This window comes from Oncorhynchus mykiss, chromosome 7, assembly GCF_013265735.2.
Source record: "Oncorhynchus mykiss isolate Arlee chromosome 7, USDA_OmykA_1.1, whole genome shotgun sequence".
In the NCBI taxonomy this organism is placed as follows: domain Eukaryota; kingdom Metazoa; phylum Chordata; class Actinopteri; order Salmoniformes; family Salmonidae; genus Oncorhynchus; species Oncorhynchus mykiss.
In genome coordinates this window covers 5,887,905-5,911,144 of record NC_048571.1, presented here as the reverse complement: position 1 = coordinate 5,911,144, position 23,240 = coordinate 5,887,905, and the positions used below count along the sequence as shown (strand labels likewise).

The 23,240-nt window shown below is 44.1% G+C and overlaps 1 protein-coding gene across 1 annotated transcript; it reads right to left on the bottom strand.

Annotated features, from left to right (window-relative positions):
- Positions 1 to 8,528: 8,528 nt before the first annotated feature.
- Positions 8,529 to 20,824, bottom strand: LOC110528727 (sodium/potassium-transporting ATPase subunit beta-233). Its single transcript, XM_036982191.1, has 6 exons — positions 20,597 to 20,824; positions 14,331 to 14,459; positions 12,366 to 12,521; positions 10,567 to 10,751; positions 10,260 to 10,343; positions 8,529 to 9,984 (listed from the first exon to the last, which is right to left on the bottom strand). The coding sequence occupies exons 1-6, from the start codon at positions 20,685 to 20,687 to the stop codon at positions 9,724 to 9,726; spliced, it is 906 nt and encodes a 301-aa protein (XP_036838086.1). The 5' UTR covers positions 20,688 to 20,824; the 3' UTR covers positions 8,529 to 9,723.
- Positions 20,825 to 23,240: the final 2,416 nt, after the last annotated feature.

Genomic DNA, 23,240 nt, shown 5'->3' with positions numbered 1-23,240 from the left:
GATAATACCTTCTCATAAATATAAAAAACGAACTGGTAAACAGTCCAGTCAAAAACAAAAGACACTTATGACCTGTCCTAGATGGTTACCACCCCTTCTCTAACCCCACAGAGCACGCCCACGTGTGAAGTGTCAACACAACGCCTTCCATAAGAATACATTTTCCATCCCCTTTTTCAAGTTAACCTGCTGGTCATTTCAATGGATCAGAGATCAGAGGAGTATGCTACAAAGCAGGATGAATTACTTTGTCAGTTAACTTTTTAAACAACCAGAAATAACTATAGATTTTTTGGGTGAATTAAGAAAACTAAACTCAAGTATGTGTTTTGGTTGTTGAGGCAATTAGACTATGCCAATTTCAGTCTTATCTTTCAATTTTGCCAAGTTATCTGGCTAAGTTATTGATCTTGCTTTGTAGTATACCCCTCCGATCAGCTCTGGGTAGTTCACTCCTTGTTGATCACAGGGTTTGTGTTGAGTTCCTAATCCCTGCTTTTGTTTGGAGGAGAATGGGACAGCTACGGGCCAGTGCAGGTTGATCTGAGGGATTTTCCAACTCCTCCTTATAGGGCACAATAAAAGCTTTATCCCTGCAGACGCCAGACCAGAGCTATGCCCCACCAACAACAACTAAATACCAAGCTATCGGGTGACGGACTGGAAGGGCTAGAAACAGCCATTCTGAAAACTATTTGAGTCTAAAAATCCCTCTGTTAAAATCAAATGAATGGTTTCGAAATGAGCGCTTGAGAAACGAGTTGTAATTACAACTCCTCTGAATTGAATATACACGTTACATTTGAAGGACTTATAGGAAGGGAGTGGTGAAGGAAATAAACCAACTGGTGGTTTCAAGAACAACAAAACTGCAACAGCTTAATTTGACTCCTCCAAAACAAGCCAAAGCTTTGCATCAACACCGGTAACCACAGGCCTACTAGAGAGCTGTAGCTTAGATATGACTCTAGAACACTGGGCCAGGAACGTTAGCTTACATTTTCATTGTATCTACTGTACATAGCCACCGTATAGATTTAGGTAGGGGTTGATTCAACCCGGTTGAAGGGCGACATGTTGAGAAAGTCTTGATGGAAGAACACCATCAATGCACAAAAACAACCAATTAGATCTTAATTTGACCAGTTTCTAACAGCAGGGAAATAATCCTGCCGTGATAGGAAATGTGAATTATTGTGTGGATTATAATTAATGGACATTTTGTAAGGGTTGATACATTTTTAGTTAGGGCAAATCAAGTCAGACATTTAAAGTGTAAATTACAAACTTTAGAATCCTTTTTAAACCTTGAATACACTACAAGTTGCATTTCCTGCTGTGTTGTACATTTCCTGCAACAACAGGGCGATCAAATTAAGATCTTACATCTGTACTTAGTTTACATGGACGTCCTCCAGGGCACTATCTGTAAAGTGAAACACTATGCCGTCTAACCAGGGGTCATGGAGATAGTTGCCAGGGCGACAATGATTGTTATCATCCTGATGGTGTTTCATTTCGGGGTGCTCTAAAATGACTTCTGTCATAGCACTTAGCATTGGGTGCATGTTTTGCAGCTAGCTAGGGGAAACTCAACTGCTCTGCTTTAGAGGTAGTTCTTCACCCCCTTATTTGAAACTGACAGCTTGTTAACATTGTACGGGTTCTGCAGTAACAGACAGTACATTTAATTTTTTTTTTTTTAACCTTTATTTAACTAACATTTAATATTTTTTTTTTAAACCTTTATTTAACTAGGCAGTTAAATAAGTCAGTTAAGAACAAATTCTTATTTTCAATGACGGCCTAGGAACAGTGAACTGCCTGTTCAGGGGCAGAACGACAGATTTGTACCTTGTCAGCTCGGGGGTTTGAACTTGCAACCTTCCAGTTACTAGTCCAACGCTCTAACCACTAGGCTACCCTGCCGCCCCACATCGCCCCACATCTCCTGCTCTGCCTTTCCCCCTTCCCTTCCAACCAACTGAAGATGGGCTATCGTCATGTCTGTGGGTCACATGATAACCTCTAATCAGCAGGGATGACATTATTCTGGTTAGCTCTTCTGGTTAGCTGTATTTCATAGATTAGTTCTTCCTACTACACACAGAGGTCACACTGCTCCAATCCACCATTCTCCTCACAAAACAGCTCTCATGTGGCTACCGCAAGTTCACTCTTCACGATACACATGATGTCATAAAACTACAAATACAATAAAACTATAAATACATAAAACAACAATACCTCCACTAGCTTTCTCCATTATGGCATGGATGTCATTTATGTCCTCTATGGGTTTGTCAAATAACACACTGGGATAATCTTGGTGTGGGAGTTCTCACTTTTAGTGTGGTTTACTGTTTGTATCTACACCCAGGAGGGATTTTTCTCACCACAAAGTAGTGCAGCAACGACTCACAGCTGCCCCCTGTCCATCCGCTGTCCGTCAACATGACGGATACGCCCCAGGTCTGACACTACTGGGAATCCAAGCCACAGCAGCATCTATAGGATACAAAGAGCAGCAGGATTTCCAGTTGGAAGCTGCTCATAGGCACAGGTCTGAAATCAGTTTAATCTCCCCAAAATCCTGACCTTAATCACTAGGGAGGGAGATGTGAAACTGTCCTTACATCAGCATATTGGGGCAACTTTGTCATACTCCTGAGCCAAGCTGACACGAGGGCGGTTTATGTTTCACCTTGAGATATCTTGCAGCTGGACGTTTTCTCACTATCAAATACATTTCATGTGTGCATGTATCTCTACCAGCCTTCACTCTCAAAGCTCTAAGCCCCCTTGAGTACCACTCTAAAACTGAGATTGCTTGTTGCCACGTAACGCTTCATCCTATTTAAACATTCCGTCCCCCACCCCCCTCCAACCGTCTCATGTCAGCCAACATTGCCTCTCTTCTATGCAGACTCTGAGGAGCATCCGTGTTGTTATCATGCTCCCTGGCTGGCTTTATTCTTAGCTCTGTTCAGATGTGATAAAAGCCAATTGCCCAATCAGGTGGAGCCTCTCCCCTGCCGAGCCCAGTGATGTCATCAGACACCCCACACCTCCTGTGACGGACAGGGACCACAGAGATCTCCCAGCCATGTTGTTACTACTAGCACCTGTAGGAGGTCACATGACCAGTGATGCTGTAGGAGACCCATCCCCGAAGCTGGGAGGCCGGGATGAGGTCTATGGGCTATGTGTGAGGGGGGATAGATGGGGGGGGGGGGGACCAGTGTAGCACATTCACGCTCATGTGGCATGTGTGCAGCCAGCCTGGCCTGTTGCCATGGTGCCTGTTTAGCTCCTGTCTGATAGGTCTGTGGGGAGGCGGGCTGCTCTTCTCCTCTCCTGGTTTCAGGCTTCGCTAAGGGATGGGACACACAGACCCATTCTCCTACCTTTCCCAAACTAGAGCTAGCTAGTAAATACAATAATGCTTCTCTCTCCATAAATGCTCCATGTGTGAACCTACAGTGTAAAACCCATCCTACCCCAGAAAATGAGTGTCTATTCTCCACTTATACGTTTGACACCATTCTGTACACATTTGACAAACCACTTCATGACATAGGCATGCTACCTAAAGGGTTATTACGTGGGACTGTTCTGTTCCTCTAATAGTTATTACATACTAACCTGAGAAGGACGCTATTTGAAGCTCAGACAGAAAATCTGAAAACCCTTCAGCAACTGGTGAACACTGATGACACCTCAGTGTGAAGGTGGTCTTCTCAGAGAACCCACAACTCTTCTCGGCCAATCAGGTTGTGTGTACTCCTTTTGCAGCCCCTCCTCTCAACTCTCTCTGCAGGGATGCAATTCTTATGTAACGCTAGTAGGGTATTGACTTGCAGGTACATGGGTCCTCCTCTGTTGATGTCAATGTCCTCTCTCTTCAAGGTGTCCTAGCTGTCAGCGTTGTGATGAAATGTAGACCTATGTGCCATTACACTCTCTTGTAATATACCTCCCTCTGACTTACTCTCTCATGCTCTCTCCTATTCTCCCTCTCTCTCTGCTTCATTTTATGCATAAGACTCTTTATAACTCTTTATAAGACTCCCTCTCTCTCTCGTAACCTCTCCTTCTCTCTTTCTCTCCCTGAATAGCCTCGTTCCCATCTTGCGCTAACATGTGAGTTTTGTGATCTGATCAATGTGATCCAATTACTATCTGATCAAGGTTTGTCGCGTCTACACATTGAATTAAAATGTGTCTCTTATCTGTCCACTGTGTCTGCATTGTGGCCAGATTAGCTGATACCAGATAGGCCGGTGTAATGATGATTTAAATGGTTTGACCAGCTAGATCTGTTTCCACTTGATTAATATCCTGACACAATGCGTGTCTGACTACCGTCTAAAAATGTGGGCACAATCAGAATGTGGGCAAGGTCAGGACAAAGGGTGCATGTTAGAACCAGGTATCAACTGGGCTTCTCTTTCTCTCTCTCTTTCTCTGGCACAGAACACCTTCCTTTGAAACACAAAGCGCAGTACTTAAAACCAACTTGTGGGAACGAGGCCGAGCCTTTCAATGCAGACAGTGCTCTCTGTCTCAATAGAACCTAGGATGGTTGTACAGTAATGATGATTGTCAGTTGTCTATCAGTGTGTAAAGGTTTCCACCACCCCATAGTCTGTGAAACAGGGAGTAGAGCCAGGTGAGAAAGTGAATCCAGTGGTGCTGCTGCGTATGTCTGCCGTGCTCAGTTCTCCCTGGGGATCAGGTCTCAGTGTAGCAGTCAATGAATAAGTCATGATGATAGACAGACGCAATACGGTGGCAATAATCAGCCAGATATGGGCCTCTGGAGTCAGGTTCAACATCAGAAACACTGCACTGAGAGATGTGTGTGTGGATACTGAGAGGTGTGTGTGTGTGTGTGTGTGTGTGTGTGTGTGTGTGTGTGTGTGTGTGTGTGTGCGTGCGTGCGTGCGTGCGTGCGTGCGTGCGTGCGTGCGTGCGTGCGTGCGTGCGTGCGTGCGTGCGTGCGTGCGTGCGTGCGTGCGTGCGTGCGTGCGTGCGTGCGTGCGTGCGTGCGTGCGTGCGTGCGTGCGTGCGTGCGTGTATTTACGAGTGCTGTGGCCTACTGTATGTGCATCAGTGAACAGTATGTGTGTTGTGATAATGATGTTAAAGAGAGTGTGTGTTGTGATGAGGTTAGAGAGAGTGAGTGTTGTGATGAGGTTAGAGAGAGGGTGTGTTGTGATGAGGTTAGAGAGAGGGTGTGTTGTGATGATGTTAGAGAGAGGGTGTGTTGTGATGAGGTTAGAGAGAGGGTGTGTTGTGATGATGTTAAAGAGAGTGTGTGTTGTGATGAGGTTAGAGAGTGTGTGTGTTGTGATGAGGTTAGAGAATGGGTGTGTTGTGATAATGATGTTAAAGAGAGTGTGTTGTGATGAGGTTAGAGAGAGTGTGTGTTGTGATGTGGTTAGAAAGAGGGTGTGTTGTGATGAGGTTAGAGAGAGTGTGTGTTGGGATGAGGTTAGAGAGAGTGTGTGTTGTGATGAGGTTAGAGAGAGTGTGTGTTGTGATGAGGTTAGAAAGAGTGTGTGTTGTGATGATGTTAGAGAGGGTGTGTTGTGTTGTGGTGGAATGAGAATCTAGATAGTTTCCCAAGCCAAGACCATGGGCCTCAGGTAAGCTAGACTCTAGTGTTGTCTGTCATGGCTTTGTCCTCTGTGCCCTCTGCTCTTCTCCCAGTGTCCTCTAAAGGCCCCTCCTCTCTGCAGTGCCCTGGCTCCTGGCCCACAACAGGTTCCCCGGCCACTCATCTCACACACTGTCTCATTAAGCTATCACCTGCCTGCCCGCCTGCCCGTCGCCTAGTTGGCTGACTGTGCTGGGACCTCCGTCCCCCATGCCCCCGAGGCTAGCGCCTGGTCCCGCCACCGGTCACAAGATACGCCTCTGTCTCGTGATGTATCTCCATACAGGAGCCTGAAACAGAACCCCACTGTTGGGCCGCTGCCTCTCCTGTCCTGGTCACCCCGGCTACTTAATGTAATTACAGAAAGGGAAGCTAGCCAGGTCTCAACATGCAGTCAGGGACTATGTTAAAAATGATACCCTATACCCTATACAGTGCACTACTTTTGACCAGGGATAGTGCACTATAATAGGGTACGATTTCAGATGCAAGCAAGCAGTCAGTTCACCAGTCAGTCTACGCTGCCTGGACACCCTCACCCTGGCCCTGTCACAGCATTACTGAGACGGTTGGAAAATGCACCGTCACTCCACTCCTCATTTGAGGTCCCGGTGGCAAACACACAGGGCTCCCATTCATGAAAGCCTTTCTGATGGAAAACCCAAATAGAGTTGCTGAGATTAAGTTTCAGCTGCTGCGTGTGTTAGAGACAAACTCCAAGAGGAGGAACCTGCGGTGGTGGAGTAACTGACAAATGAGGAAGGTAGGCCTGAGGAAGGAAACACTTCAGCTACTCAACATGGCTGTCATCCCTCAGATTACTGTGTTGTACTTGACTTGAAGATTGCTCACAACAACCTCAATGTTTATTTAAGACAAGCTATATCCCTTCTAATAAAACTAGAACCAGAGCCAAACTGTATCAGGGCCCAATTCAATCCCCAATGTTCAGCTTTATAGCGTGATTGAAATTTAAAGGCAATGTTCCCGCTTTAGCGGAGACTGCATTCGCGGGAAACGCTGCACGTCGGCTCAATCGGAAATGACCTTCACATTTCTATAGCTGAATCAGCTTTCCATATTGAATAGTTCAAAGCTAGCCTTTCTGTAGTCCAAGATGAACTCTTAATTAAGGAGCCTACCTTTACTCCTTCAGGTCCCAGGACCTTCTGTTATCTTCTGAGGTAGACTGGCTCAAAACAGCCAAATACTCCATTTAAATGTGAATGGATTATTAATGGCGATCCGGTTCTAGAAACATTAAGTCATTTACTTACTAATTTCACAAATACAAAATATAGAATTACTGTACATCACAGGAGGCTGCTGAGGGGAGGTCGGCTCATAATAATGGTTGGAACGGCGCGGATGGAATGGCATCAAACCCCTGGAAACCATGTGTTTGGTGTATTTGATACCATTCCACTTCAGCCATTACCACAAGCCCGTTCTCCCCAATTAAGGAGCCACCAACCTCCTGTGCTGTACACTGTTTTAACAGGCTTTATGACAGTTGCAGCCGACAGTATTTGTCAGTTACAACACGTTTCTGGAGGACTTCTTCCAATACACACAGGTGTTCGGCGCATGCTAGATAACTCATTAGCACAGGTGGTCCCTCTGTCTTCCATCATTACTTTGGTAAACACGCGCTGTAACCTGGCGATATGGCCATGTGGGAACACTAATCCTAACCCTATAAAGGTGTTTATCAATTTACCTTTTTGTTTTTATAAAATCATTTCTTGCTGATATGAAAGATGAGGTCCTGATGAGTGTTAATGTTCAGACCGAGTGTTGGGGCTCTTAAAACTCCCCAATACAGAAGACACCTTCGTCCAATGACTTATGTGTACAGAAATGGACCTGAGAGTCATGACCAAGGACTAGTCCTTTCCACATTGGCTCTCGAGTGGCGCAGCGGTCTAAGGCACTGCATCTCAGTAGTTAAATAAAACATATTTTTTTTAAAGAATGAGCAGCATGGTTTTAGTCAGTCACCCAGGTGATGTGTCTTAAGCCTGGAGGCTAGCTGAGCTGTGGTAGCCATGGCAGTAGTCTCTCAGGAGAGGAGCTGCGATAACCACGGCAGTCTCTCAGGAGATGAGCTGTGGTAACCATGGCAACTGAGGCTAGTAGTGAGAAAAAAACCCATAATATCCCTTACTTAGCATTGACAGCTCTCTGTAACATCCTTGATTTGTAGGTGGTTTGTAGTCTTTTCCAAGCCGACAACGCAACAAAAAATAATTTGACAAACGGTTTCTCTATTGTCACGTTGTTACAAAGAAAAAAAACACAAAAACAGGTCAAATCAAATCTTCTGAAATTCACCGAGTTGACCTTGACAGTCATTAGCAATAGGAAAACAGAGGAAGGGCAGATGCACCAAGGGGAGCTGGTTTGGCAGCACTTATTCCTCCCTGATCTGTTAGCATCTGGTTAGAGTTGATAAGGAGTCCGTTTGGATGAAGATGGTCTCCTTTTAATTAAGGGCATTTCAAATCTAACAAGTGTTTTTGCAGGGTTTAAAATACATAAACAACCCTTTTCCTTGCCAATCCTCACTACTCTCTGAACACTAGCTACTACCAGACTGTTTCACTGAACAATCCCAGACTAGGGTAGGAATACAACGGTCTGATGTGGTTCCATTTCCATCGTCACTGATCTGAAAGGACAGGGAAGGTCACAGCAATAAAGCAGAGGTCATCGCTAGGGGGTTGTCCTTTCACCTGTGCTGTTCTTTCAGATCAGTTCATATTGAAAGGAAAGGAGACAAGGAGAGGACTCCACTTTAGACTAGTGCGGTGTGTCCTTACAGCGGAGTATTGGTCTTGTTTGAGAGAGACTGGAATAAAGAAAGTTGTGTTTTCATCATTTTATTTCAGGTTTTTTTCTTACTGGGATTAAATAAATGACAAGAGCGGATGAGAACTCCTGATAACGTGACTGATGTTAGACATTGACGTTTAGCACTTAACATCGACAAGAAATCCTAAAAACACGGGGTACAGCACTGCTTCTGATAAGATTCTCAACTTGGACCAGTGACTTTGGTATTGTATTTATACATTACACTTTTCTGCAGAAAAAAAATTAAATTAAAAAAGTACAACCACATAAATATAAAACTCCTTCCACCATGTAAAATGGTTAAAACATTCATCAGAAAGTTACACCACGTTGTGAGGTGACGTAATTGAGCAAAACAATCATCTTTAAAAAGCAGAGTTAGCACCGTTGCCGTACAACAGGCAAAAGTAGCCCAACAACCCGGAGACACAACTCGACATTAAGAGTGAATCAAACAGAACGAAAGGAAGTAAAAGCCTGAAACAATAGCGTAATAAAACCCTTATCCCACATTTAAGTGATTCTAAAAGAAAAGCGATTTGAAAATTCTCACAATCAATCAGACAAAGGCAAAAATAAGGAAAGAGTAGGCCTAGTTCCCTGGAGTGCAGCCTTTTTCCTCACACGGGTCAGAAGAGATCAGAGAGTACCGTGTCAATATTTTTAAATTATTAAGTATTCATATATAGTATATACACATCTTGGACTGCTAAAGCTTGCTCACATAAGTAAACAGGTTACAACATGGCTTGGAAAGGACCAATGTATGCGACTACTGCACTGTACACTCCAAAAATATGTATAGAAACCACACAAGGCAGCAATACGGAGGGGGACAAAACACTGCTCGCTACACATCAGTAGTGGAATTACAATTTACAGTCATAAATGAAACATGTCCCCATGGCTCAAGGAATATTATTCATTTACAGTAGAATAAATACTTGATGCTATTGCTACTCCTCCTGCGACTTACATTCTAACCCTAGACAGAAGCAGAGAAGCCAGTGTAAAGCAGACAGATGAAGTGTCGTCCCGTATGTTATGACTTTTGTTCAAGACTAGTTGTGATTTTTTTTTATTTTTTTAACTTAACTTTGTATTTCCACCCCAACTCCCTTTCCTAAATTATTTTGTTACTTTTGAGAAATGGTTGGGGAGGGAGAGGGGGCTGGAGAGAAAAAGTGCTATGAACCTAACTGTGGTCATAAGTTGGTGACAGTGAATTTAACGTCAAATTTTCCTTGGAACTTGTCCTTCTCGCTGTAGCCAATGTTCTCTCCGTAGGCTCTGCACTCGATGCGCAGCTCGGTGTTCATGGTGAGGTTGACGAACTGGAGGGCCACTAGGGGCTGCAGGTACTGGGGGTGAAGCAGCTTGCCGTAGTAAGGGTAATACTGGAGGGGGAAACCTTCCCCAATGCCGTAGTACTTCACCTCACCCATCTTACCGGCGTCCTCCTCTCTCTGCAAAGAGATTGGGTGAGACAGTCAGAAGGAGAAAGACGGTGCTATTTTGGTCATTCTGACATCTGACCTTCACCCAGAAACACATTTACAATGCCTGGTTTAGTGACGGAACGGGGACTATTCCTCGAAAGCAATTCTAGAATTGCTAGAATGAACATTCCCCCATTCAAGTAAACATTCCCTTAGGCTTCAATGTTGCTTTACTGACTACTGTCAACTGACATTGGAATGATCAATTGTGATTTGATGTTGTTCCATCTAATTCTGTCTACCTTGTTGGTGCAGAAGATGGGCATGACGTTGGGCTGGACCTTGGTCTGGGCTCCCTCAGGGATGCTTTCATTGGAGCTGGGGGGCTGAAAGAATGGAGGCCAGGTACACAGTGAGGAAGGAGGCAAAACAATCTGCTAAAAACAGTAACACTTTTACCTAAGAAAGTTTATGTAGATTTTGTATTCAATAATGTACTACTACTTTGGGGGGAAATATGCATAAACTAACAACCAGGGGCCACTGGAAATATCACAGTGACCAGTTTGTACAAGAGGTCAACTTTTTATATGTCCTTAGGATATTTACCCGTGGCCTGAAGTTGACGATCCTGTTGAGCTTGACGATCAGGCAGGGTTTTCCTTCCTTGAAGCCAAAGTCTCTGTCTTCCATGCCGGAGCAAGGCCCAAGCCAGCTCCTCTGGAAGCGACAGGCCTTCCTGATCCCCACATCACTCTCCAGGTCACCACGGTTCTTATAGTCTTCCGGTTGCTCTGAAGGCAGGAGGAGGAGAAATCAAAAATAAACAACTGAGCACAGGAAGCCACAGCTGCTCGCTTCAACTAATTCATCAAAAACAAATTACAAAAAAACACCTTCTCTCTGAAGCCAATACACAATTCCATTCCATGTCCTGGACACTTAGTTCCTATCCCACCTGATGTTAGACCGTCAGAAAGGATTCAATAAGCAAAATGCTAGAAGATGATAGTACCACCTCCATCTAAGTAGAGCTTCCACCACACCGAGCACCTCTTAGGTCTGTGTCATGGCAGGCGGTAGGACTAGGAGCTAGGGCTAGGACTAGGAGCTAGGGCTAGGACTAGGAGTAGGACTAGCAGCTAGGGCTAGGAGCTAGGAGTAGGACTAGTGGTAGGACTAGGGGTAGGACTAGGAGCTAGAGGGTAGGACTAGGAGCTAGAGGGTAGGACTAGGAGCTAGAGGGTAGGACTAGGAGCTAGAGGGTAGGACTAGGAGCTAGAGGGTAGGACTAGGAGCTAGAGGGTAGGACTAGGAGCTAGAGGGTAGGACTAGGAGCCTAGGGGTAGGACTAGGAGCTGGGGGTAGGACTAGGAGCTGGGGGTAGGACTAGGAGCTGGGGGTAGGACTAGGAGCTAGGGGTAGGACTAGGAGCTAGGACTAGGAGCTAGGACTAGGAGCTAGGGGTAGGACTAGGAGCTAGGGGTAGGACTAGGAGCTAGGGGTAGGACTAGGAGCTAGGGGTAGGACTAGGAGCTAGGGGTAGGACTAGGAGCTAGAGGGTAGGACTAGGAGCTAGGGGTAGGACTAGGAGCTAGAGGGTAGGACTAGGAGCTAGAGGGTAGGACTAGGAGCTAGGGCTAGGACTAGGAGCTAGGGCTAGGACTAGGAGCTAGGGGGTAGGACTAGGAGCTAGGGGGTAGGACTAGGAGCTAGGGGGTAGGACTAGGAGCTAGGGGGTAGGACTAGGAGCTAGGGGTAGGACTAGGAGCTAGGGGTAGGACTAGGAGCTAGGGGTTGGACTAGGGGTAGGACTAGGAGCTGGGGGTAGGACTAGGGGTAGGACTAGGAGCTAGGGGTAGGACTAGGAGCTAGGGGGTAGGACTAGGAGCTAGAGGGTAGGACTAGGAGCTAGGGGTAGGACTAGGAGCTAGGGGTAGGACTAGGGGTAGGACTAGGAGCTGGGGGTAGGAGCTAGGGGGTAGGACTAGGAGCTGGGGGTAGGACTAGGAGCTAGGGGGTAGGACTAGGAGCTAGGGGTAGGACTAGGAGCTAGGGGTAGGACTAGGAGCTAGGGGTAGGACTAGGAGCTAGGGGTAGGACTAGGAGCTAGGGGTAGGACTAGGAGCTAGGGGTAGGACTAGGAGCTGGGGGTAGGACTAGGAGCTGGGGGTAGGACTAGGAGCTAGGGGGTAGGACTAGGAGCTAGGGGGTAGGACTAGGAGCTAGGGGGTAGGACTAGGAGCTAGGGGTAGGACTAGGAGCTAGGGGTAGGACTAGGAGCTAGGGGTAGGACTAGGAGCTAGAGGGTAGGACTAGGGGTAGGACTAGGAGCTAGAGGTAGGACTAGGGGTAGGACTAGGAGCTAGGGGTAGGGGGTAGAGAGCGGAATGGAACAGTTCCTGTACCTCCACAATCCTCGTATTTCATCTGGTCCCGCTGTTTGTCGTCGTCGTACATAACCAGGAACTCTCGCATGGCCTTGGTGTAAGTCAAGTAGGTCTCCACATCATTCAAGTTGAAGGCGATCTCGGATTTGTCGGAGCGTGGGGTGTGTGACAGGCCTGAGAACAGACAGTCACCATCAGTTTTAATGTTACAGAAGTGAAGTACTATTAGCAATACACACTTATAATAGGACAATAATGTTTCAGTGGACTTGTGGCCATTCTATTTACACTAACTCACAACAGTACTGAGTATGAAACCAGTTAAGAACAGTCAGTGTAATTTGCTTTCTAATGAAGTCTTTCAGTGAGGCAGTCATCCATCGAAGAGTCCACACTTTGGAAAACAGTCTTGAAGAGGAAGACAAGGTGAATCCCTGTCATTGTTCTTAGCAGGAAAGACGGGTCAGTAAAAGGGAAAAGCCCATTTCAAACAAAAGACAACTGTCTCTACGCTACGACACAAGATCCAAAACACGTCCACCCCCATTCTCTTCTACTTCCTTATTTACAACCAGCCCAGCCCCCACACTAAGTTCCATCTTTCATGACCAGAAAACTAAAGAGAACTAACTGGACTGAGTGAGGTGAGGAGTCTGAAGAGAGTAATGCTTCTCTTCTCTTTCTGCTTGTTAGTGTCCTCTTCGTTGTGAAGACATGGCCCAGTTATCAGGCCTCCTGTGGAAAGTAACGCACTATCAACGCCTAGCTACCTCTCCTAATGGAGGTTCCCCGAGCAGACCATGGCTATATATACACCCAGACAGACATGACTGGGATACTAGCTTTAGACCCAATTCAAATGCAGCTTACATGTCTTTGACAATGTCATGGTTGAAAACACCAACAGGAAAGGGTTAATGCTCTGTGGAAGGGCACTGGTGCTGTGGGATTGGGTTGTGTTGTGTAAGGGGAGAAAATAAAGTAGAGAATAGCATCTGCCGTTGACAGTTTACCACAGAGCTCTCCCTGGGAAAGGAAGCAAGCAATGTCTACCAGAACTTCACGGTCTGTTTTAACTCTAGTCAAAGGCATCAGGAGAGAGCTCTGTTAGGGGACCACACTGTAAAGTTCACAATTAGCACTTCTCCCTCCATTTCACACCCACGTAATCAGAACAGACTCCAGCGAAACTGACTAAGCCTCTCAGAAAGAGGAAACTGTGGAGAAAGACATGAAATATGCAAAGTCCAATAATGGGAAACGGGAACAGTTCTCGTTCTTTAAACACTACACTCCCTAACAAATTGGGAAGAGAGGCCTCTGCCCATGTGGGAGGCCTTTAGGGGAATTAATTGCGACACTTGACCGACCCACTACCTACACCAAAAATGTCCAATACGACATGAGCATTTAAACAGTAGGAAAACAGTAAAACGTCAAGGATTCAGTTCACTACTAGACCAGAGTTAATTTTGACAGAAGCACTTCTGTACATCTTTGTTATTGGATGTAAGCATACTACTGTACAAGCTAGCCTAAATGAGCCAGGGCCATAAACACTGAACCAGTACCAAAATAGTTCCACATGCTGCATGCATGGATGACACCCACCGTTTACTTGAAAGACAAGAGTCCTCTGTGTCGGACCTCAAAACGGTACTGTGCCGGCCTGCTCTCTGGCCCATACAGTGCTAATGTCAATTCAGCTGATATCTCACAGTGGGACTCCCTTAATGAGTTAAAGTGTGAAATTCAATAAGAGGATGTTTGACGGACATAACCCACCCCTCTGAGATACACAAACATGCATGTTAGACTCTGGCTGCAGCCCAAATTGCATCCTATTACCTACATAGTGCACTACTTTTGACCAGTGGGTAGGGAATAGGGTGCCAATTCAAACAAAGCCACTGTGGTTGGACACCATCTCTTATCCCCAGGCAGCAGTAGTGGCTCAGTGTCTAGTGTTCAGTGATACCTTACCTGGGGGAGCAACTCTGTCTTGCCAGGTGGGTTTGTAGTTACTGAGGGTGAGAAGCAAGGCCTGGATGGTGCCGATGAATACTCCAGCCAGAAAAGCATAGAAGATTAAGTAGAACCCTAGAATCTTAACTGTAAAAGGAGAGAGAGAGAGAAATGGGTCATCACCATGCAAAAGATGTGGAGGACAGATGATTGTGACATACCTTTCTTTCCTTTAAAAAAAACTACAAACACCAGTGATGCCATGAAATTAAGATCTGGTTGTTATGTTGTTGACAAGGTCCATTTCCACTCATTTAATTGAGTCATACAAAAAGCACATACAGAACTCCAGCATTCCGCAATTGTAGAATGTTAAATCTGCCCTGAAAAACAAGGAACATTCCCCATAATGAAGTCCTAAGTCCAACCTTAGTATTACTGCAGTAGTTAAGAATCTGCTCTAGTTATTAAGAATCTGCTCAAGTCAACACAACCCTGCCACCCTAACCAGCCCTGCAGAGCCAGTGTGTACAGTACGCTAAACACAGCAGACATGTAGACTGTGGATCCCCACTTTCATTTTTTGACTGTAGTGTTTGTGGAGTTGGGGACTTAAAATGCATACCATTTTAATATAAATACATAAGCAATGTCTTGCACCACAAAGTGAGACAAGAAGGGTACAGCTTAAGAAAGAGAAACAGCAAGTCTGCCTACTGTGTCGTCAGAAGAGTGTTTCCTCAGTGTTCCAATTCCAACTGGACCAATTCAATCTCATGCGTGTCTATCCTATCGTCAAACCGCAATAGACTGCCCAGTCATTGCCCATTGCACCACAACACATTAAAAATTAGATAAATAGATTGGCTGGCTCTACTACTAATCCAAGCCCACCTGATTTCTACTTTAAGCTTCCTGGTCCGTACACAGACTATCCATAACTGGAATGAGTCCCAAATGGCACCCCATTCCCCATGTAATGCCCTGGTCAAAAGAAGTGTACGATATAGGGGAAAAGGGTGCCATTTGGGATGCACACCTGGGCTCAGTGACACCTATACAGGTAGAATGCATGCAAACAGAGCAGCCTGTGTCTCCTATGGAGGGAGCAGGAGGTGACCGAACCACAAAGCTCCTGTTCCAAATAGTAATCCACCTATAACAGTAGACATTGTCTTGACTCTTCACTGAGGGCAGGAAAATGAAGTGTAACCAGTAGATCATACAGTAGTAGCCAGGAGAACAACAACTTCAGGCTTCAGAGTAAATCAAATTGTCAAAAATCGCTTTTGGTTGCTCTTAAAAACTCAGAACCCAGAAACAAATCTCAAGCTAGCTACTCAGCTTTAATTGTCAGGCCTGTCACAAGAGACTAGGTTGCTCTAAAAATAGTGCCCACATCGCAGATAATTTATTGGTCTTAATACATTCAGGTCCCACTAACAATGGGGGCAGTCTGCATGCTCAGCTTTTATACAAAACCGAGATACTACCAAGCTAGCACATAACGTCTTGAGAACCATACAGTATGTTTCTTAGAGCTTGGTGAGAGTGTGGTTGTGCTATGGTTATTTTGCATACAACCTTCCACAACATTCTGGGAATGGTGCAGGATACCCAGCTAGTATAGAACATTCTGAGAACCATATGTTTCTTAGGTGGGAATTTCAGTACCTCAGTTGAACTTTTCCTCATGGTTCTATTTAAAGTAATGTTCTCAAATTGTTTAGAGAATGTTAAATTTAGGGGCACTGTTGCAGAAATCACATCGCCTTTTCCTGGTTGCTAAAATAGTTTGCTACGAAACAAGCAAGTATAGTGTAGAGAATCATTGTACCATCTAAACCACTGTGAAATATATTTTCCATAAACAAAAATACTATCTTTTCAGTTGGTGTACAAAACTGACAGTGAAAACAAAACTTAAGAACAGAAAGCATAGAAATAGCACACATGGAACAGATCTAACACATCTTAGACTTGCTTTCAATGAGAATGACAGATCTATGTGAATTTGGTCAGGTTGCCCAAAAAGTTACATATTGCAGCTTCAAGAAACAACGTTCTTCTGTTGGAAATGTAAGTACTTATAAAAGTAAATAAAACGTATTCTACAGGTTCTCATAGTTCTATTTTAAGTCACGTTCCCAGAACATTAAGAAAACTTTAGTAAACGTTCAAAGAAAGTTATTTAAAAACATACGTTCCATTCTCAGCATAAACAAAACTATCCTCTATCTTGTTAAGTGTGCTGGTCACACCCACTAATTGGCCACATCTGGTCTTAAATGAGTGCTCGCTTCCTTTAACTTCTTAGGGCTAGGGGGCAGTATTCGGAAGTTTGGATGACTGAGGTGTTTAAAGTAAACTGCCTGTTACTCAGGCCCAGAAGCTAGGATATGCATGGTAGTATTGGATAGAAAACACTAAAGTTTCCAAAACTGTTAAAATAATGTCTGTGAGTACAACAGAACTCATATGGCAGGCGAAAACCCGAGGACAATCCATCCAGAATTTATTTTTTCAGCCCAACAATGATTACTATGGCTGTCAATGGGAATATAAAAGAAATACCTCCCAGATTGCAGTTCCTTGGGCTTCCACTAGATGTCAGTCTTTAGAAAGAGTTTCAGGCTTTTTATTTAATTTAAATGAGCTAGAATTTGTTGTTTTTGTAAATGGCTCCCATTTTGGCTGTAGTGTTTGTAGCGCGTTCCGGTGAGTGCATGTACTTCGTTGTTTATCTCCGGTAATGACAGTACTATTCTGTCTTAAATTGTATTGTTTATTCACATATTAGGGTACCTGAGGTTTGATTAGAAACGTTGTTTGACTTGTTTTGAAGAAGTTTATTGGTAACTTACGGGATTCATTTGTATGCATTTTGAACGAGGGAAACCGGTGGATTACTGAGTCAAGCGCGCCAAATAACTTTTTGGGGATATAAAAGGACTTTATCGAACAAAATGACCATTTGTTATGTAACTGGGACCCTTGTGATTGCAACCAGATGAAGATCTTCAAAGGTAAGTGATTTATTTTTTTAATCGCTATTTCTGCCTCTGCTTGGTTGGAAAGTATGTATGTAATGCTTTTGTATGCGGGGCACTGTCCTCAGATAATCACATGGTGTGCTTTCGCCGTAAAGCCTTTTTGAAATTTGACAAAGCGGCTGGATTAACAAGAAGTTAAGCTTTTAACTGATGTAGGACACTTGTATTTTCATGAATGTTTAATATTACGATGTGTCATTTGAATTTTGCGCTCTGCAATTTCACAGGATGTTGGCCAGATGGGACGCTAGCGTCCCAATGATCCGCAAGAAGTTAAAATGGAGGTTTGTTTAAATAGACTAAAGTGAACAGCTTTGTATGAGTAAAAAAAATGCATGCTAGCTGCACTAATTCCATGGCTAGAGAACAGAAGATCATAGGGTCAAATCTCACTGACAACGTGCCACAATACATTTTTTTTTTTTTTTTTTGCATTTGAATGATTAATGCCTAAGAAAATGAATTCACGTGTCTGATCTGTGCTTGGAGTTCAACACAGTTAAGCTAGCAGTGTTATTCTTATTGAAACATGTTCTTAGAATGTTATTTAATTACCTTCAAATAACCTAGAATTTCCATTCTCAGAACATTAATAAAACCTTCCAGGAAAACTTCTAGGGAACCATAGAACAGTCACAGAACCTCCCTACAACCTTAAAAAGAAAATATATACATTCCCAGAACATGTGAACTGTTCACTTCCATTCTCAGAACAACCAAAATGTGCTAGCTGAATCTGTTCTGGCAGCTCGTGGTGACCCAACACCCTTTATGTTGGCGTTTCCTTTATTTTGGTCTGTGCTCGTGCTAAAACTTAATCCACAGTTGTTTTTTTTATAAACTATACATTTTCTGTGGCTAAATTATGCTCTCTGGTGGATTTCAAACATTGAGAGTGGGGCTCCTGTGGTTGGATAAAACATTTTTATTTTTTATTATACAAATACATTTTTAAAAAGCATCTTGGACCCTCTACGGGCTTGGGCTATTTAATTATGCAGTTTATTTGTATTAATCCCCCCCCCCCCCCCCCCCCCCCCCCCCCCAGTTACCCATGTGGGCCTCATAGTGCGTCTCCTCCCACCATCTGATGACTAGTAGAGTGGCAGCAGCAGTCTACACTCATTGAGTGCGGGCTCGAGTCCTGTGGTTGGCAGTAAAAAGATATACACCACACACACATATCTTTTAATATTATTTTTGTAAAACAACTTAATATTATTTTGCTTCCTCTTGGCCCCCCCACAGGCTTGGGCCCAGGGACTTCAGCCCCGGTAAGCCCCTGCATTAAGCCAGCCCTGCAGGTACAGTGCATTTTAGTAATTTAGCAGAGGCGCTTATACAGAGCGACTTACGGGAGAAATTATGGTTAAGTGCCCTGCTCAAGGGCACATTGTCAAGATTTTTACGTAGTCGGCTCGGGATTTGAACCAGCAACCTTCGGTTACCATCCAAACGCTCTTAACCGCTAGGTTAACTGCCGCCCCGAGTCCAGCCATAGTACTAGTACAGTATTAGAATCTCCTCAAGTCACCCCCAACCCTGCTGCCCCCACCAGCCCGCAGAAATACTACTGTATAGGCCTAGTGGTGCCCCAACCCACCAGACCTGCAGAGCTAGTACTGTTTTGGCCTAGTGGTGCATAAGACAATGTCAAAAGGTCACATCTTATAGGAGACAGCAGTTCCCTTTCAATCAATTACGCAGGACTTAAGATGTCCTTATAATTTTGCCAAGGAACAGGCGACATCACAACCACCCAGTGTCTTATCCAGATCATGCGTTTTCCCTGATCACAATTGGCCGGTACAAGGGTGCATACATTATCCATATTATAGACGAGGGTTCAATATCTCCTCTCTCTCCATGCATCACACCAGATAAAACATATGTTCTTGCATTGTAGACAGATTAAATTAATCATGCAAGTGGCCGAATGGAGACGAGTCATCATTAAAGTCATGGATAGTGTCACACACATTGTACAAAATTATGCACCACTTAAATTGGATGGATGAGGAGCACCAGTGTTGGTTGGAGACATGGGTGGGTTTGGGGTAGTGGGGTTGGAGGCTCACTTCTTTAGGTTTCCTTCTCATTTTATTGAACTGAATATTAAATGATATGTTGTGCTTGTAACCCCGCCACCAAACAAGAAAAATGACAAAATAAAAAAATATGGTCACCACAAAAATGAAAAGAAAAGATCCAAAACGAGTTTTGGCCTTGAGATAATACACACAAAACACAGTTGAAGTAAATGACCAAACCAACCAACTTGAGGGCGTTAGGTAAATAAGCAAAATTGCAACATGAATTGTCGCTCAGCTGGTCATCCTCTGAATACCGAAAATGTCGGGTAGTTGTGTGACATTGAGACGAGGGAAGACATGGGTGAAGATAGAAACGAGAAAAGTAAAATTAGTCTAGTTAATACATTTCCATTGTTAATTAAAGTGACACAGTATCCACATCGAATAGTAACACAAGATGGAATGTCCTCTCAATAATTCCAAGTAGGCCCCATCACCTTGAATCACCTTGGACTATGATGCATTTTTAACCCTTTGATTGTGTCATTTTACATCGGAAATTAAACTAAGTCTCTACAGCATGTACATATGGTGTAATTCAATCCTAATACTTATAGATCATGTTACTGCGATGGAGAGTTCCAGTCTCTTTCCAGGCATAGGCGGCTGAGTCTCTGCAGTGTGATCAACTAGCCTACTGTACTATTAGGATTCGAACCTTTAGAATAACATGTTCTAATAATGTATTATGCATATTCCCACCACCGTCTTTCAACGACCTATTTGGATTCTCATATTAATTTAAGATGTGCGAACCCATCTTTGCTTGGAACAGTCGGTAGGCTGTTATTTTGAATAAGGCAGTAGGTTCCTAGCAAGGACAGTGAAATATGAGCAAAAACTGGTCGCATGTTCACCGTATGCTATTACTCACAACACAGACATGGAGAGCCATGAACAACGAGTGGCGATGGGCAATGATATAGAGTCGGTGACACCGTACCATTGTAGCACACATTGCTGCAAAGTCAAATCAAACAGGTGCTATGCGCCAAGATTAAATTAAGACTCGGTGCGTGTTCCATACTGCCCAATAGAAGTTCGATCGTGCCATATGAGATCCATCACAATTTCGATTAAAACCTCTGGCCACAATGGCCAATTACCGTGATCATAAATATCAGAATTGCATACTTACACCAACTCCCCCCTGTGCGTCCACAAAATTCCCCCTTGTCCGAATCCCATACAAACTTCTTCCATCCACCATCGTCTTTATTCGAAGACATTTTCGACTGTGTGGTGCTCTTTCTTTATTCAGTTCCCTTCGCTTCTGTCTGCCGGTCCCTCTCCGGAGTACCAAATTCCAAAAACAGACGGACTTGTACACGGCTTGTTCCTGCGTACACACTGCACACAGATATATCCCAGTTGCAGTCGACTCCGCCCGAAAACTATTTTAACAAGTCACCCACTAGGAGGGAGGGCCAGCTCTCGCGAATCACAAACGCGCGCCCTCTCTGCGTAATGCTATCGTTTGTGGAGAGTCGGCAGCAGGGTTTTGCTCCACCCCTGGACGTAGTATACGTCAGAATGTCCTTTACGATGCGACCCTGCGATTTCAACAGAAGATAACTCAAATTAATAAAGATTCAGAGGCATAGTACATCTATTCACAGCGCCAGCTATACATTACAAATTGCCACCATTGTCTTCATTATCTGGAGACCTAATTCACTCAAACTGGGATTTACAATGTGGGTAAATTTAAAATGTAAAAAATTACAGAAGTATGATGGCCTACCATAATTACTATTCATACTTATATGGTCATCTGAGGAAGCCAAGATGACTTGGCCATTCCTCATTAACTCACTTGTAATTGGAGAAAAACACATATGATCCATATCTAGCACATTTGGTTCCCTTGGAAGTCGTGGGAACTTATGTTTTTTGTTTAGCTGCAACCTGAGCTTGAAGAGGCGCTGTTGCACCTTCTTCACCACACTATCTGTGTGGATGGACCATTTCAGGTTGTCAGTGATGTACACCCCAAGGAACTTTAAGCTTTTCACCCTCTCCACTGTGGCCATGTCAATGTGGATGGGGGCGTGCTCTCTGCTGTCTCCTAAAGTTCACGATCAGCTCCTTTGTTTTGTTGACGTTGAGGGGGAGGTTATTTTCCTGGCAACACTCCACCAGGGCCCTCACCTCCTCCCTGTAGGCTGTCTCGTTGTTGTTGGTAATCAGGCCTACGACTGTTGTGTTTTCTGCAAACTTGATGATTGAGTTGGAGACGTGCGTGGCCATGCAGTCATGGGTGAACAGGGAGTACAGGAGGGGGCTGAGCATGCACCCTGGTGGGCCCCCGTGTTGAGGATCAGCGTAGCGGAGGTGTTGTTGCCTACCTTCACCACCTGGGACCGCCCCGTCAGGAAGTCCAGGACCTAGTTGCACAGGGCGGGATTCAGACATAGGTCACCAAGCTTAGTGATGAGCTTGGAGTGCAATATGGTGTTAAAGGCTGCAGCTGTATTAGATGAACAGCATTCTTACATAGATATTCCTCTTGTTGAGATGGGATAGGGCAGTGTGCAGTGCGATTGCGTCATCCGTGGATCTATTGGGACGATATGCAAATTGTAGTGGGTAAAGGGTGTTGGGTAAGGTGGAGGTGATATGATCCTTATCTAGCCTCTCAAAGCAGGTCATGATGACAGAAGTGAGTGTCGTGGGGCGACATTAATTTAGTTCAGTTACCTTCACTTTCTTGGTTACGGGAACAATGGTGGACATCTTGAAGCAAGTCAGGACAACAGACTGGTATAGGGAGAGATTGAATATGTCCTTAAACACTCCAGCCAGCTGGTTAGGGTTAGGAGTTAGGTTAAAGGGCTAAGATTAGGGTTAGATAACATGCTAAGTAGTTGCAAAGCTAAAAAGTAATCAGTAATAAGTAGTTGCTAAAATGTTCAACTTGTCCGTGATGAGATGCAAACACACAACCTTTGAGTTGCTAGATGTCTGCGTTAACCATGCTCCTTTCCTTTTTGCCTTAAGTAACCTACTGTCATACCAAACGCAACATATCATACTCATTTGAGTGTTCCGGATTGACTTAGGCCAATGTCATGGTGCTACGGATTTTAGTGAAATATAATATGTTTTGCTCTGAGACCAGGCTGTTCCTTTTCCTGTTCTAGGAACATTCCATTTTAGTTTGCAGGAAGGTTTTGAAAATGTTTTATTATGGTTCCCTAAAACCTTTCCTGGGAGGTTTTATTAATGTTGTTCTCTAAATGTTGTGAATGTTTTGAATAAAATTGTTATTTGGAGGTTTTTGAGTAACTTCATTATAACTTTCACTAAATGTTTGACTAAGGCTTTTAATAAAACGGCCATCTTAGGTTAACTGTTTTGAACAACAAGCACAGATAGGACACATGGAAATCATTTGCTTAGTCATTAATCATGCAAACACATCTATTTTTTATGGTGACAGAGCATCAGTGAGTTTGAAACCTATGATCTTCTGTTTTCTATCCATGGAATTAGTCCAGTGTGCCACCAGGATGGCACTTGCCTGCTGTTTATTTATTTAACTCATACAAAGCTGTTCATTTTAGTTTATTCAAACAGACCCCATTCCAAAGGAAATAAGCACTCATTAAGATCAGGTGAGGACAATTACTGAGCGCGGCCGACACACCTTAACATACCTAACAAGAGAGGATAGAGAGAGTTTTGTTGTTGCTGAGAACAGAATGTATATGTTTTAAAAAAACATTCTTATAACATTCTTTGAACCTTATTAAAGTTTTCAGAAATTCCCACAGAAGAAC

Excerpts from the sequence above, each read along its gene's own strand:
- LOC110528727 (XM_036982191.1), bottom strand. The coding sequence starts at position 20,687 with ATGTCTTCGAATAAAGACGATGGTGGATGGAAGAAGTTTGTATGGGAT. Across the intron at positions 12,522-14,330 it reads AGACAGAGTTGCTCCCCCAG|GCCTGTCACACACCCCACGC; the intron begins GTAAGGTATCAC and ends GTCTGTTCTCAG. Across the intron at positions 10,344-10,566 it reads TCGTCAACTTCAGGCCACGG|CCCCCCAGCTCCAATGAAAG; the intron begins GTAAATATCCTA and ends CCATTCTTTCAG.